The following is a 17044-nucleotide window of genomic DNA, read 5'->3' as shown; positions in this document are numbered from 1 at the left end:
AGCACTTGGATCATACTTTGTGTGTGTTCTAACAAAGAAGAGAGAGAGTCTTACACTCAAAGCATACTTTTCAAAGAAGAGAAGCAAAGCATCTTGCTCAACACCACCGTGAATTCCTGCTTTTAATCGGTAAGCATACCCTTTTTGTAATTTCTTGCATTTTTTGCTTTTTTTTGTAGAAAACTGAATGAGAAACGTGATGGGCAAACCCAGACTGAATTGCGGGTTTCGTCAGATTCCTGTGCGTCAAAAATGACCATACCTCTAATGGGATGGGACGCTTTGTTTCCCAATTCATGGTTCGCATTTATGCATTGAGCCATTTAGTGGGGTTGTCATGTGAAGCTTCCTGTTTCAGAGATCGGTGTAACTGTTGGTTTTTGATGGTTGGGAGTCTGTTTGATTTCTCCATTGTCTTGGGTAGTTGGTGTTTCACTGTCTTCATTTTTGTTGGTATCGGTTTTTCCATTCCTTTGGGGGGAATGGGTTTTAAAATTTAGGAGATCTTTAAGAATATTGTACTCTTCATCTGAATCTGTCATCCCCATCTTCCAATTTTTTATGGGTTTTGTAGTTAGTTGAGATTTTTGGTTCGACTCTTCGGTTTTTTTAGTGTATCTTTTGATAAGTTATTTACTTTTTAAGTTACAACCATTTTGTTATCCTTGAGTAATTCATCTATTTTCAGAAGTTTTTGGTTGTTTCTTTCTGTCTTCTGAGATAATGCATTGTTCTTTTTCTAGAATCTTGTACTTTAGCAATGTAAACTTTCTGATACTTTCCTAGTTTTTACTTTGAATTTTGTAGTATTTTTTTTGTTTTCAAGTGTTTTAATAACTCGATCTATAGTGCTATCTGTGGAAAATGGGAAGTATGAGGAGAGAAATGACTAGAGTTGAAGTAATTGATAGTTACTTCAAGTTCCCTATGAATTATACAGGGTTTTTGAAGGCCACTTGGCAACCAGTAATGACGGCCGATACAACCAATTTGGAGTACTGGATGCACTGGCAAGTTTTTGTATGTGCAATATGGATACTTCTTGCGATATTTCTTGCATCAGTTTTGATTCTGAAGCATGAATCATCCATTAAAGGACGGGGCCTTGAAGAGGATTCAGGTGGAGAAACGGATGACACACTGTATGCAGACGAATCTTGGAGACCATGCTTGAAAGAAATTCATCCTGCTTTGTTGCTGCTTTTTCGTGTTGTTGCTTTCTGTCTAATGGCATCTCTGCTCTCCATCAATATCTTTTTGGACGGGGGTATCATGTTGTACTTCTATACTCAGTAAGTTGTTTCTTCATGTACTGTATCAGTTGTAGATAGCTTAACCAATGACCAAACTTACTTGGGAGTCAAATAGGATTCAATCCAATGAAGTCCAAATGGAGTTCAATGAGTCTAGAAGCTTCTCAATCTCGTTCAATGGGTTGCTTGCTGAAATTATATTTCCCAACTCAGATTCAGTCAGATAGACTAACTAGCTGGGCCTAACTGAATCCAAACACTGAGTTATAGGCTATGAGGTTCCAAACACTAACGCTAGGGAATTCTACTTTTCCTTTTACACTGTCACATCTAGGGCCTATATCCGATAAATATCATTTTACAAAATCCCCTGTACTTCATTGATGGTCCTACAGGTTGTTCAACACCGGAATTTCAGTTTCTTATTATGTTCTCCACTTCAAAATTAGTACCCATTTTTCTCAAATATTGTGTGTGAAAGCTAACGAATATTTTTTATGAATACATTTAGCATGGTCTTACTCTTCTTTGTACTTGTTCTCCTTCTGGTGTATTCAATTAAAAATATTTGTTGGCTTTCACATAAATATTTGAGGTCAAATGACTACTAAGTATGAAGTCGAAAAACATAATAAGAAACTGAAAATTCAGGTGTTGAAGAACAAGACATAGAACCATCAGTAGAGGTTCCATATCCTTGCCTCTTTGGACCAGCAATATTTATTGAAACCTTTTTTCGCACTTATCCTTATTTGATCAGTAATAGTTTTGTATCTCATTACAGGCTTGAAGTGGTATTTTATAGATTGTAACTTTGCATTTCAATTCTATTTGGTGCTGAACAGGTGGACATTCACATTAATAACGATTTATTTTGGGGTAAGTCATTTAATTTTGAGGAGGAATGCATTCTACCTTGCCTCTTTCATTCTATCTTGAAAATGGTGATAGAAAACTCTCTTGAAGTTTGTATGTGTTTTGCTTATGTCAGCTGTTCATGATATCTTATCAAATCAGGTTCTCATATATTTTGTTTATCAGAAATAATGGCTTGGTGACTTATGTTCACTACTTGGTTTGCAGCTTGGATCTGTGCTGTCCATGTACGGCTGCTATCTCTGTCTCAAGAATGGAAGTAATGATGTAAATACTGAGAGAGGCAGATATGTGCCTCCCGTAGACGGGGAAAGCGGAAACATGGGTGCAATCAATAACCACACAGAAAGATATGTTCGTGAAAAGGCAGGGGTTTGGGGCCACATCTTTCAGGTTATGTTTCAGGTGTGTATTTGTATAATGCTCATTAAGCATGGTAGAGTCGGAAAAGTTCAGATATAGTTTTCATTCGAGAAGTATATGACTGTAGCCTTTGTGTTTTTTGTTCATCTTCATGAGACAATTTATTCCATTGCCTTATGAAGAAAAGCCCTTTTTTTCCAGTTATCATGTCTTTTTATCTTCTGTCTATATCATTACTATGGAAGTTTTTTCTTTTAATCCTCTTTGGTCCTTAGACAACACTTACTTCTTGGGTTTATACTCTTTCTCAGAGTAGGCCTTTTGCCCTTGTTATCCAGTTTATTTGGGCGATCCCCTGTTTCAAAACTATGAAGCCCACCCTGGCATACCATATGCATGTAATGCTAATAGCTGTATATACATTGCTAGGCTGTCACGATTCATTGTCTCCTTAGGAAGGACAAGCACAGAATATCTAAAAGGTGTAAAATTAGTAGTGCATGTCTGCTAATTCCTGGCCTGAATTGATGTCTGCAAGCCCATTTGTGCTTCATGTTCAAATAAATTGTTCAACCACTTGCAAACTGATGGAATATTAGGATATCATTTCTAATGTCCATTGCAAACCGATGGGATATTAGGATATCATTTCTAATATCCATGTTTCAATTGAAACAAAGCTGTTTTTGGGTTCTAATTGAGCCATAATGTTTCCATTCTGATTCATTGCATTGAGTGTTATTAATCAATTCTTGGTCACTTTAGAGTACATTTCCAGCATGTGTTTCACTCTTTTCTTCTGCAGCAATCATGCGAATGTCCTAAATTGTATTGTGATTTTTAACAGATGAGTGCAGGAGCTGTGATGCTCACAGATTGTGTTTACTGGTTTATCATTTTCCCATTTCTCACTGCAAAAGATTATAGCTTAAATTTTGTAAGTGATGCTCTTGACACAAAGACTCAATAACATCTCTGAATTTGTTTTCTTGTGATTTCTGTAATTTACATCTTTCAATTAGTTATTAATATCATTATCTTTAAGCTGTGAAGGAAGTTAGCAACTGGCATGTATTATCCCAAATGTGTTGGAATGTCTTCACTGTCTTTCCACTGGATATATGCAGCTCTATTTATTCAGAAACTGAAACCAAAACACCCAAATGAACAACAAAAATTTGTTTACAAAGCAATGTTTACACTATGACAAGGTAGTTAGACTGATAATGTACTGTTTTACAGTTTCTTCTAAGAGTATCTGGTTTAGATTCATGGTCAAAGAAATGCTAGGAACAAATGTTTGATGGACAGTTTCCTAGTGGTTTAAAAGATATTGCAGATAAGGAGCGATAAATTTGTTGAAATTGTTGATAGTATGATATGGGAAGTATTTAATGTTGTGAGAGATTACATTCTTCAGTTGGAGATAAGGAACCAAGTGCGTAGAGGCTATGTGGATGTATGCAAGAAGATGAACTCCACACAGTGGACAGGAGACTTTTGCATGTATACAGCCTATGTAAGGAAAAATGGTATATTGGTTTACAGTCGAAGATCATACACGAGAAAAAGATGCTGACAGAACAGTATGGTTCTCTTTGATAAGTTCACTTGATGATTTAAAGAAGAATGTCAAGATCAATACTGGGTCATCTAGGGAAGACCAATCATGATGGACTTTGGATAAATTCTGTATTTTTCCATTTCAACTGGTTTTGTGTGACTGCATGTTAAGGAAATGCATAATTTACTTAGGTTCTTAGCTAAGATGGACAGACTTGGTTCATATAACAATTGGAAGAATACACCACCATAATGATTCCTTAATGTAAATGGATTTTAATCTTGAACTTTTTTGTTTATCAATATTTGAACTGGTAGAGTTTTGCTTGACCTCTACTTGACTATATGAAAAAGAATAGATACTCTACATGGAACTGTATATATGATTTTAACATTGGTTAACATTTTACTGAAAATTTGTGAAAATAAAGAAACATGAAAAAGAAAGCCAGAAGTAAGGCAAAGACAAGTACAATATTTTTGATATGTCTAAAGTGAGGTTGACAGTTTTGTTTACTTCTTTTTTTGAATTTATAACCCGAAGAAGCTGCACCCGGCACGAAGACCTGGTCGCGCTGGCTCAGCCTGCCATACCTACGGTCGTCATGACAACAGCGTAAAAGTCCGAGGCTAGGACCCCTGCCCCTGAGGCCTATGCTATGCATTGGCTTCCGTAGAGGGGAGACACCCATGAGAATAGAACCTTGACTGCCCGTCTAGCAGCCAAGGCCCCACCCCACTACGGCAACCCCCCTTGGGGATTTGTTTACTTCTTTTGAAGAAGGAAACTGCTTAGAAGAGGAAAAGCATGTAAAATTTGTAGCCTTTTCATCACCGTAATAGATAAAGTGTTTTCATCTTGGCCATATTTGATTTGAGATGTCTATCTTGGAGGAGTAATTTATGTTATAATTTTGTTTGCAGCTGATGATCAGTATGCACTCAATCAATGCTGTGCTTCTCCTTATAGATACTTCAGTTAATTGCATGGTAAGTCTTGCTTCCATAGATAAAACTCCTGAATTTTTTACTAGCTGGGGTACACTTTACGTGAGATGCAGCTTAGACTTTCAATTTCTTTCATTTCAGCGATTCCCCTGGTATCGCATCGCATACTTTATCCTATGGACTTGTGTATATGTTATGTTCCAGTGGGTTATTCATGCTTCTGTGCCTATATGGTAAGTTCTCCTTTTCTTCTTTCCATGTATGTGTGAGACAGTGATCTTAATATCTGACTTTGTTATAGGTGGCCGTACCCATTTCTTGACCTGTCATCTACCTGGGCTCCTCTATGGTAACTTCTGATGCTCTCTCTCTCTCTCCATCTCTCAGTTCTATTCAGTAACATTCTTTTTTTCTCATTTGTCAGGTACTTTTTTGTTGGTTTGTTGCACATCCCATGCTATGCATTGTTTGCTTGTATCATAAAGGCCAAGCACTTCTTCTTCCCAAGATGGTTTCCTCAATCATATCAATGTTCGAAGTAACATGGCAAATGTGAACAGAGCTTTTATTGAAGCTGCTTACCATATTGGAGAAACCTCCAAAGGTTTGTTTGTATGCATGGCACGTACACGTGTGTGTGGCCTACGTGTGCATACTGCATATCCCTGCACCCGCAAGTGAAAAGTTGCTGGATGGGGCAACTATGATAGTAACAAAGTCTGCAGGTCAAGGCCCTGTCTGGTTAGTATTTAGTAAGAATAAGGGGTCTCAGTCTTTAGCAGCTACGCATCCATTCCTAAGTATGCAGGACAAGAATATTACGAGTTCAAAGTAACTGCATCTGAGCATTGCCCAATCCCATGATTTCAACGAATTGATCCGGTGGAGAGATTAGTTGCAGAAGGAAATGCTGATCTCTGATGAGTGCAATGCGATGCTGGTGGCCATCAACCCTTCATGACCCAAAAGGCCAGCTCTTTCTTTTCTCTGTAGTAAGAGCTGAGCACTTAATTTAATGAAATATAAATGAGTCCCAACCAACTTGCAAGACTTATACATTGAACGGGTCTAATGACATGGACAAAATAAATGCATGACCAGATCAGTTCTTATCATTCGTCTGTGCAGCAACTTGCTTTTATTTTGGTTTTCCAAGTTTTCTTTTTTTTTCATTCTTTGCTTTGTCAAATGAAAAGTGAAATTTTAATAACTACTGTACCCTCCCAATTTCATGCATATATAGCATTTTGTAGGCAGTGGGATGAGACTTGAAGATGTCATTGATGAACTTCATGGATCAACAACCTGGACAAACTATTTTGGTGGGATAAATTACTTTGGCTTGTGTAGTTGTAACAATCTTTATGACCCACGAGCAAAATAAACAATTTTAGACATTATTGAGAGATAGTTAATTTCCTAAGAAAATCATCAAATTATGAATTTTCTAGCATAAAGTTTAGATAAAAGTTTTGGAAAATTCATACTAAGATGGGGTAACCCTAAAAAATAATTACAAAAAGAAAAGAAAGAAATAGAAGGGAAGATGGGTGTTTATAATATGTGAAACATTCCTCCATTGGCATAACATCTGATTGGTGATTTTTTTGTTACAGCATTGTAAAATCCCCCTCTTATACTGTAAAGTTCGCTCGATGTAGACGTTAGTGGAAGGAGCTTCATATATTACCGTTCCATGTACATCCTGCAGTTGCATGATTTCCCTTTGTGAGCCTTACTGATTGGAACCAGGAACAATGACATCACCATTCAGCAGAACCAAAATTTTATTAGTGATTATGAATTTATGAGAGGGAGAGATCAATTTATGCCAAATTGGGACCGGGGAACTTTTTTTTTTCTTTATCCTCCTCAGCTTTTTACAAGCCCCATGCGTCTGGACATTGGGCTGGGCAGCTCCATTCCGGGAGAGTTTCGGCTGGTATGCTGTGAACCAGGCTTAGGTTGGCCTGTTGAGATGATGGGCTGGCCTTCGACTAGCCCATGGTCCATCAACAGGCAGATCAAACACGTATAAAATTGAACCTGGGCCAGGCTTGGCTCGGTCTTATTTGAGATGGGTTGGTAGCCCATAGGCCCCGGAGTGACTCAATCAGTGTTGGACAAGTTTTAGGGACTTGACCTTGATGGGCTGCAGCCTGTTGTTTGCAAGGCCTGTCCCATTCAGGGGGTGCATTTTAAAATCTACGTTGAATTTTCACAAGAGGCTCTTAAATACGTGCATGGGAGGGGAATCCAATTAGTACTTGCAATACAAGCGTGCAAACAGCGCAGCATCTCTTCCAGAGAACAAAGCTCTGCCCCTCCTACCCCTTCTACTCGACCTAACAAGGAGTCTAAGGCTATGTTTGTGAACTGCCTGCCGGAGGCAGTTATGGATGCAAATATGGAATCCACAACGTTCATGGCTTTGGCAAATCAAGATGATAGTTTGGGAGCATTGGTAGAGTTCGGATAGGGATCCACTTTCATGCTTGTTTTGGAGGCAGTTTCAGTCTGAGATTGAAACCAGGTAGGCAACTGGGGAGTTCACCTCGGAAGCTCTTCCGTATGGTAACTGGCATGGTAGTTAGTAACTACTACCTCATTTGAATGAGAACTGAAATGAGTAGGTGCTGAAAAACTGTCCCAATCCCATCATTTCCTATCACTCCCAAATGATTTTGATGATGGGGACTCCTCAGCACCCAATCTTGAAAAGACAGTACCCAAACAGGGCCTAAATAACCAAACCACCATAGGAATAAGGTCATGAACTTTGGTTCAAAGCGCCGAGGTGTATCACCCACCACAGGTTGATGCAACATAAAGAACTGCGTCTAGGATGTACCTGTGGTGCATATCACTTGGTTTCTTCCATTAACCAAACAATGAAATTAATGCATGAAACAATTGATTAATGGCAGAGGCATCGAGGATCCAGCCAACACAATGGAAGTTGGCCATATGTGCCACACAATCTAGAACTGGATCTTTATCTTAGCTCAAGTATCAATGAGTAATTTACAGTGACCAATTTATATTTGAAGTTTCAATGCGGGTTGCAGTTCCATTTGTGCAATGGATTGCAGACCCCATCAAAGAAATGATCTTTCATATTTGAAATACGCATTCAGTGAAACTGTCAGCGTGAATCAGTACTGATTTGCACTATATGTTAGTATTAGACCACTAAATCACCGCTGATCAAGAAATAACACACACCTCCTTGAAATCAAACAGTTGGTACTAAACCACTGTTTTTAACCACCCAAGGAGATTGTTAGATTAGATTAAAATATTAATCTTAAATCATTGCAGAGAGGTTTCCTGAAGACATGGTCAATCTAAATGGAAGACGGTCATAAACTTTCCAATGATTGCATAAGGGGGGAAAAAAGGAGTACAACAGATGAAACACCAAGATGGAAATTAAGCAGCCCAGCAGAATCTGCTCTCACCATGTTTCAAATTGTAGACTATCAATCAATCCACTGACGACCCAAGTTGGGAAATGAGAGCATATCAAAACCAGAGTCTGCCATTTTCGAAAATCATAAAAAGACCCTTAGGAACATAAGAATATGGAATTGTTTCTCATTCAATAAAGATGAGGAGCAATTGGACAATTTTACCAAGGCATGAAAGTGTAACAGCTTGTCCAAAAACACTTGGAAAGGAAAGCAACTAAATAAAGGAACGACACAAAGGAATGCGGACAACAGACAGTATAACAAATGATGTATATACTATCCATAACATCTTTTGGCCATAAAAAGGGTTAAGATATTAATGCCCCAAACTCAACTCACCCTTAAGGTCTCACATGCTCTCTGATAAATTGTTCAACCTGAGATATCTCTCCAGTGATGCCTGAGGCATCAGTCACCATAACTTTGTTATGGCAATGAGAAAATGTAAAGGGTTGCCCTGTTACCCCAAGCGTAAACTCATTAGTGATGTCAGCAGCAGAGATAGCATTTCTTGATGCACGCAGCTTGTCCCTGTACATTAGCAAAAGGAAAAAAAGAAGAATCAGAGTTGCATGTATATAATAACAATTGTCTTTCTGAAAATGTGTCAAACCTCAGGTTGAACGAGATAGTTGGATGGTAGAGTCTAGTGAGGGGTCTTGGGTTCAAAGAAACAAACATCTCAAACATCAGACTGTATCCACCCTTGAAAATACAATTAAAGATCAGCCTACCTGAATCAAAAATATACTTTGCCTTTTCATTTCTAAACAAATGAAATCATGCTATGATATTGCTTCCATATTGGCCCTAAAAGCAAACTACTATTCGGCCCATTGGATTCATATCACAGCTCAAGACACCGACTATACTAAAAGATATCTATGCTTTTCTCTTATGATATCAATAATAGCATAGAACACATTCAGAAAACAAAGAACTCATCCTATTCTTTCATAAATCACTGGCTACAGGCAAAGTACCACAATATGTTGCACATAGAGCATAACAAGAAATGAAGGTCTGCATATCGATCTTGTGATGCTCAAGTGGCTCAAAGAGAAATAGACAGTATAAGAATAATATATGTTGAGGCCATGCTACCAAGAGCTCATATGGACAGCAGAAGCTATCACAAAATTCTTGAATAGATCATCCAGAGTACAAAATCAGAAATCAATTCTAACTCCAGATTTAGAATGGAACTTGCAGAACTGATACTAAAAATTCTACTAAGCAAATGTTAGATTTAGAACAGAACTTGCAGCAAGAAAGAATCAGGAGTCCAAGACTGGCTTCTGCATGCCAAATTGTAGGAAAGGAGCATGGAATGCTTGTCATCTATTCACAACTTTCCCTATTTGGAATAGGTATCAAACTCACAAAGTAAATGAATCAAGTGAAAGGTGTTCCATCATAAAGAAACTTTTAATTGTTTCTGAAGGTACGGATATAGAATTCAACTGTGGTCCATCCTAGAACAGTTTTTAATAGGTTTTAAGGTGTCTGATTCTAATGTCCTACAGAAGGTTGAAGAATCTTGCAAGAATAAAAAATCAAGCAACATTTTCGTAGGCTCAATCGCTTAAAAGTGTTCCCAAAATTTAAAATATTTAATAAAAATTTATTCATGTTTTAAATATGTCATTAAACGCTATAGGCATTTCTCCTTTGGATCTCATGTTGTAAATAGAGTGCAGATGAAAAATAGGGTAAAAGTGTCATACAATTCCTTTTCTAGTTGTTTCCTGATAAATTCCTTGGAGTGAGCTGTCACTTTGTCAGTCTTGTTGCATACTATAAGTACTGGGATTTTCCTCTTCACAATACTTGCCTTCGTCAAAATATCATAGAGGTACCTTCAGTAGGAAAAAAAAACATTATCAAGGTTACTTATTGGATATGACTGAACAATAAAATAATGAAACTCAAAGAGAACAAGAAACTAAGGCCTAAACTTACTCTGCAACAGCCTGAATATTTGGCAAGAAGTCCAGAGCATCTACAACAAAAACAACCCCAGCTGCATTAGGCAAAAACTCATCAAGTTTTGGTCGAAGCCGAGCATGCCCAGGAACATCAACAATATGCACAGGCCTGATTTTGCCTTTCTGCTAGGACCAAAAGAAAGTGAGGCTGTTTCCTACTTCCACTACTACAAGATTATCTTTGTACACATATAAATTATATCATGCCAAAATAAGCTTACCTTTTCAGTTTCAGAATGTAAGATAAAAGTTCCTTCATTTGGATCCATTGATGTAACTGTACCTAGGTGCGAAGAGCCATCTCGGAGCTTGTAAAAAGAACAAGAAATAAGTTTTTCCAAAATTAGCTATAAGAAAACCCTATCGATCCAGCACAACATTTGAAGAAACTAGCAAAATGAGAAAGTGCATTGTAGAAGTAAATTCAAAAGATGGAAAGCAAAGAGAATTGCAATATTCGCCAGCACAAAATATGTTTTAGCTGTTCAGTGAAATATGAAGGATGTCTTTCAGCCTTACAACTAAAGAAATAAATAATGAAATAATCCAGTGTGTGTAGATAATCATGCATGCATGATCACATCGTTGTGTGAACACACCCTCACACAGAGCTGATGCAACCCCAGGTACACTTATTCACTGAATGATAAAATGCATCAGCTACTAGTCACACAGCCCTAAAATGGTTTTCCCATTTTCCAGTAACACAACCCAGTTATGTTAGGATACCTCATTCGCAGATATAAAAGTAGATATTCAGGTCATTCCAACAACTTGAGGATGTATTTTTTGATGTAACAGTAATTCAGAACAACATATTTATTTGATTACAAGCAATGTGTCTTTTCGTCAAGGACGAGACTTGTATCTAAGCTGAAACCTGAAAGTCACAAGAGAAATGTGAAAGTCAGGACATACTCTAATCCTATTTTATTCTCTTCTTGCTTAGACCATGCATTTTCCCTTAATGGAAGATTTGTCTCATTACTCTACAGATTTCAAAAAAACACCTGGAAGAAACACATGCCAGAGAAGACGCATGAATTTCTGGATGAACAGAACAACCTGGTGATATCACCGAATTGATGTGTGCTAAAATGATAAGGTTACTCAATTTCAACTGGAATCTTTTACGTAAAGGGACTATGCTTCCTATGTCATGCAGAGGCTCCATTTTATGGATGCACAGTATCCCCTTATATACTATATGTAATGGAAAGCTTCAGCAAATGGCTGTATCCCTATATCTAGCAGAGGATCCTAACAGTTTAAAAGGTTACCCTGATAGATAATTGTGATAGAATTGCATGAACAGTAGAAAGAAACTTTCCTACTTTGACAAGGTTAAGAAAAATAGGATGTTAGGAGATTCAGTAAAGATCAAACATGCTTCACCATGCACAAATGGAAGATTTAATACTAAACCCACACCTTCTTCAAAGATGGCAATTATCACTAAGCAAAAAGACAAGCTACTAACGAGAACCTTCCATTGCATCTATGGCATAACCTATTAGTTCTCAACATAAAATAACAAATTGGAAAATATAAATCCAATGTACAAAAAGGAGATCATTTAGTGCCGTAAAGACTACAGTATACATATGAAAACTGATTTCTTCACTTTGTATTTTGGTCTATGTCACATGGGTGCGGGTGCGGGTGCGGCACGGGTGAGGCGCAATTTTAAAAATTTTGGACACGGGGACTCGGCTATATATATATATATATAGAGAGAGAGAGAGAGATTTTTTAAAATATATATATAATAGTATATCCAATGTGTGCATATATGTGGATATTGTCCTCTAAAGTTTGGCACTGCCGCACCAGCATGAGTGTTTTTACAAACTTTGCAAATTCCACTTTTGCCCTCGAAAATAATTTTTGATGGGGCTTATGTTTGAGACTCATGCTATATATATATATATATATATAAAGATCATTTTTTTTGTTTTTTGCCCTAAAATGGATATTTTTGGACTCAGTCAACGTTGACCGAGTCCAAAACAAGGACGGACTCGGCCTCGACTCGTTGACCGAGTCCGACTCGGCGTTGACTGAGTTCGGGCCATGTCCGTGTCCGCACGCGTGTCGAGGCATGCCGACTCAAGTGCGGCGCCTCCCTAGCCGAGTCCGTGTGACATAGATTTTGGTTCTTGAAAACCAAAGTTTCACCTATATAACCAATCAATGGCAAGTCAGATTTTAGTAGTAGAATAGAACCATATATGATTTTATAGCAAGTTAGCAAAGCCAGCTAATAGAAATGGAAGAGGCACAGAAGTTCAAAACTAACATAAATGCTGCAACCAATTAATTGATATGCTCATGAGCATAAATCCCAAACTTCCTTTTCTAGTCTAATGGTTGTTGGAGATTTCATGATTGAGCTAGTAGACACAAATCACAATAACAAATAGCATAATGAACAGATGCGAGACATGAAAGCTAACCTGGTGGAAAATTACAGTCTTGCCGCTGCCACTTAATCCAGATAGAACTATGGTATTGGATTTTGCTCGTCTTAAGAAATGGGCTGCAAAACAGTAAAGATATAACATTATCATCTAAGAGTATGCTTATGGGTATAGCTGTTAGTGGGTTAAGTCAGCATCCTTGTCAAGATCCAACTACAGCTCATGCAGTTGGATCTGGGCCCAGATATGACCCTACCAGGTTTGTAGTCTGATCAGATAGGGTAAGAAACTTCAACAAAAAGAAAAAAAAAAGATCAGATACAGTAAGATCTCATATTTTCAGAAAGTGCAAAAACTCAATTGAAACAGATCTGATCCATTGGATCAACAGATCATAGAAAATGGGTCAAATCCATGTCAGACGTGACTCTTGGCACTGCCGGACCTACTAACAAGGTGCTGTGACCAGGAAGCCAACAATCTAATTCCAATGTCTATGATGAACACTAGGTCAATCATTTAACTGAATAAAAGTGCAACCAACACATTAAGAGAGGAAAATAAATAATAAAACAGACAAAAAGATGAAATAGAGATGACCACTTACATAACAAGATCACCACAGTTGTCAGAGATAATATGGCCAAAGCAATATAAAGTTGCAGAGGTGTTGGATGATTAATCAATTCCTTCCATTTCTCCATAGCTGCATTTTGTAGACTCATATTTCACGTTATCGATTGGATCTACATATATATGGAGAAAGATTAAAATTTTCGATACTCAGATGATTTAAAATAACTCATCAATTTGTCTTCATGTTTATAAATGCCCAAATCATCAAAATAAAAGGACATAATTAACTGAGACCAATTATCAAACGATGAATGATGCCTATAACAAACAAGTGATTATCATGCAGCTACAACCAATAGAAGAAAACTGAAGGGTAAAGTAGAACAATTATCATCTATCAAGAATAGATACACGGTTCACTTAGAATGAATCTCCCTATGCAAGGTCAACTCCTGTAGAGACTCAGAAGGACCTCAACTAGGGGCTCCACTGCCACAACCCATCCATCAAAACAACCAAAAAAGTGAGAAAGCTCCCCAAATGAGACCAACTCTTCTACAAAATCAGGACATCAACCAAGGGCTCCATTGTCCCAACCCATCCATCAAAATCATCAGAGAGCAAGCAAACACATTAAACTGTTCTAGAACTTGAAGAAGATAAAAGATTTGGCTTTCAGAAGAAAAGAAAAATGCAGGCCTAACTATCACATTTCATCTTAAAGTTACAGAATTTAAAACTTCAAGCAACCAAAACAAGCACAAAATCTCTCTCTCAGTTCTATTCAGCAACATTCTTTCTTTTTTCTCAATTGTCAGGTACTTTTTTGTTGGTTTGTTGCACATCCCATGCTATGCATTGTTTGCTTGTATCATAAAGGCCAAGCACTTCTTCTTCCCAAGATGGTTTCCTCAATCATATCAATGTTCGAAGTAATATGGCAAATGTGAACAGAGCTTTTATTGAAGCTGCTTACCATATTGGAGAAACCTCCAAATGTGACAATATAAAGTTTAGATAAAAGTTTTGGAAAATTCATACTAAGATGGGGTAACCCTCAAAAATATTTACAAAAAGAAAAGAAAGAAATAGAAGGGAAGATGGGTGTTTATAATATGTGAAACATTCCTCCATTGGCATAACATCTGATAGGTGATTTTTTTGTTACAGCATTGTAAAATTCCCTTCTTATACTGTAAAGTTCGCTCGATGTAGATGTTAGCGGAAGGAGCTTCATATATTACTGTTCCATGTACATCCTGAAGTTGCATGATTCCCTTTGTGAGCCTTACTGATTGGAACATGGAACAATGATATTACCATTCAGCGTTTTTTTTTTGGGGTCCAAAATTAACTGAGTCTTTTTTGGACAGATATGACCCTGAGTGCGGCTGACCGCACCGGGTGCGAATCCTGTTTGGAAGAATCCCTGTGACAGAGCTTGAGCCCCATTTCACCTACACGCAAGCACAAGTTTCAGTGCCAAACACTTGTGACATCAGATTCTCTGAGACTTTAAAATAGTATTCAACAATGCAAACTAATTTTAATGTTTTTGTATTCCGTTATTTCATGAACATGAAGCAATAGCAACAGGCCCATAAAAACAAACAGTGAAATCAAAGAAAGAAAGAAGGATAAGAAGTCATGAAAATAAAATTAACCATTAAGATCTTAAGGAAAGTATACTAAAAGAATTCATGAATGTCAGCGTCCACACATGTACATACCTAAATAGCTTCATCAAGCCCACACCAACTAACATGCCTTTCCACATGCAATGTCTTATTATTATCATTTGCCAAACCAATGCAACCATTTCTCGTGCAGGAAGTTGCAAAGGCGAAAGAACGCATTCTGGGTTATTCTAATCTGTTCGATATAGTCCCTAGCTATATATGACCTGTATGTGTACTTCTGCCTACACCTATCTCTGTTACGGGAAGGCTCCCTTGCTATGTACATTTGGGTGAACCACAAGCAAATAGCTTAGCACTCACTTGACCCGAAAAATTTTAGGCCGGATTTTTGTTCTTTTTCTGTTCCATTAGGATTTACACACAAATGTGATGAAACCCATCTTCAGTATATAGCAACGAGCAATTAGGGGCTACACCACATACCCATTTTGCTACATCGATAAATCTAACAGAAGCATATCAAAATTTTAAAAATAAAATGATAAACCTCATCAATGTATATAGAGAGAGTCCTACCTTGTCCAACAAAGGATGGGCGTGCGCTCGAACAATGTCTAAACCGTCTCCGATCAGATACAAAGAGAGAGCGAGAGAGACCGCCGGAAAATGGCGTCGCTGAAGGGTGGCGCGGACGATGCGGACAGGGAGGCGAAAGGGCGTCGAGAGTGTTTCTGTACTCCAATAGGCAACAGACCTAGGGAGAGCAGGGAGATGAGAGAGAAAGAAATAAGGGGAGAGACCCTAATCTAATTTAGTTTAAATTGTGGCTTTGACCCGATGTATTAAAACGTGTACGTCTCAGAGGCTCAGAGCGTATGACTCCTGGTGGGTCGGGCCCGGATGTTACCCACCCTGACCTGTGCTACTCTTTAGTTTCGGGTTAGAATGGGCACGTGCCCACCCTGGCCCTCGTGTGGCCACGGGGTGGAGGGCAATTATTTTTTTTAAACCTTTACTTATTAACGGCAATAAATATCGTCGGAGATATATTTAAGGTCGACGATCGTATTTATTCATCAAAAATAATACAAAATTGATGATAATTATCGTCGACAGCAGATTTAACCGATGGCATCATTTCACCGATAATTAAGTTATAAACCAATAAATATCATTGTATATATATTTAAATTCGAGTGTTGAGATATTATCGATGATAAATATCATTGGCAAAATATTTAAAGTAGACTATATTATTGTCTTTGTTATTCATCAAAAATAATATCAAAGCCAACAATAATTATCCTCGGTAGTTGATTATAATCGATGACATAATATCACAGAAAAAGGGGGTATAGGACTTAGTTTTGTAGAAGGGCATTTAGAAAGATGATACCTAGGCCCCTCTCTTGGGTTATAAATACTCGTTGGGGCTCTCTCTCTCAGAAAAAATCACCCCCTCCCACTACTTTAGAGCTAGTCTCTCCTCTCTCTCTTAATTTTTTATCTCAGGCCTTGATATTCTTCCAGTTTGTTTCTTTAGAGACCTTTACAACCCTTGCCTCTACCTATTGACAATTTCTATTTGTTTGGGTGAGTCCTGCTCAAACAAATTCAGTTTTTGGAGCTTTACCAACGGATGTTCTACCCAATTCGGTGACAATTTTGAGATAACATGGCGGAAGCACTGCTGAAATTTCAATAGAATCAAGTATGTACCCGTATAACTTATTTGGTCTCTTGTATGGATTTATAAAATCTCTTAACTCTCTCTAGAACTCTTAGGATTTCTTTTATAGACCAAAATACAATGATTATGTCAAAAATTCATATCATTTATACTCCCATATAAAGTAGGTTCTGTCAAAATTTAAATAAATTATGGATTTGATACAAAGTAGGTCCTCTCAAAAATTTTAGAAATTATAGCTTGATATAAAGTAT

At 37.6% G+C, this 17044-nt stretch overlaps 2 protein-coding genes across 3 annotated transcripts; one reads left to right on the top strand and one right to left on the bottom strand.

Annotated features, from left to right (window-relative positions):
- Positions 1 to 222: 222 nt before the first annotated feature.
- On the top strand, positions 223 to 5598 carry LOC149832216 (uncharacterized). Its single transcript, XM_090014382.1, has 9 exons — positions 223 to 241; positions 941 to 1292; positions 2099 to 2132; positions 2337 to 2534; positions 3340 to 3429; positions 4980 to 5045; positions 5145 to 5236; positions 5305 to 5352; positions 5428 to 5598. Exons 2-9 carry the CDS (start codon positions 970 to 972, stop codon positions 5543 to 5545), a joined length of 969 nt encoding a protein of 322 aa, XP_089870508.1. The 5' UTR covers positions 223 to 241; positions 941 to 969; the 3' UTR covers positions 5546 to 5598.
- A 2665-nt stretch (positions 5599 to 8263) lies between these two features.
- Positions 8264 to 15912, bottom strand: LOC149832215 (uncharacterized). Of its 2 annotated transcripts, none has more exons than XM_090014380.1 (8): positions 15677 to 15912; positions 13492 to 13630; positions 12921 to 13003; positions 10686 to 10772; positions 10439 to 10587; positions 10204 to 10335; positions 8816 to 9007; positions 8264 to 8541 (listed from the first exon to the last, which is right to left on the bottom strand). In XM_090014380.1, the coding sequence occupies exons 2-7, from the start codon at positions 13607 to 13609 to the stop codon at positions 8818 to 8820; spliced, it is 759 nt and encodes a 252-aa protein (XP_089870506.1). In that variant the 5' UTR covers positions 13610 to 13630; positions 15677 to 15912; the 3' UTR covers positions 8264 to 8541; positions 8816 to 8817. The 2 variants fall into 2 exon arrangements, with proteins under 2 accessions (XP_089870506.1, XP_089870507.1); XM_090014381.1 differs by having other exon boundaries at positions 8264 to 8454.
- Positions 15913 to 17044: the final 1132 nt, after the last annotated feature.

Source organism: Nuphar pumila, chromosome 7 (genome assembly GCF_984573655.1).
Source record: "Nuphar pumila chromosome 7, dmNupPumi1.hap1.1, whole genome shotgun sequence".
Taxonomy (NCBI): domain Eukaryota; kingdom Viridiplantae; phylum Streptophyta; class Magnoliopsida; order Nymphaeales; family Nymphaeaceae; genus Nuphar; species Nuphar pumila.
The sequence above is the reverse complement of the archived record's forward strand: the minus strand, read 5'-3'. Positions and strand labels throughout refer to the sequence as shown.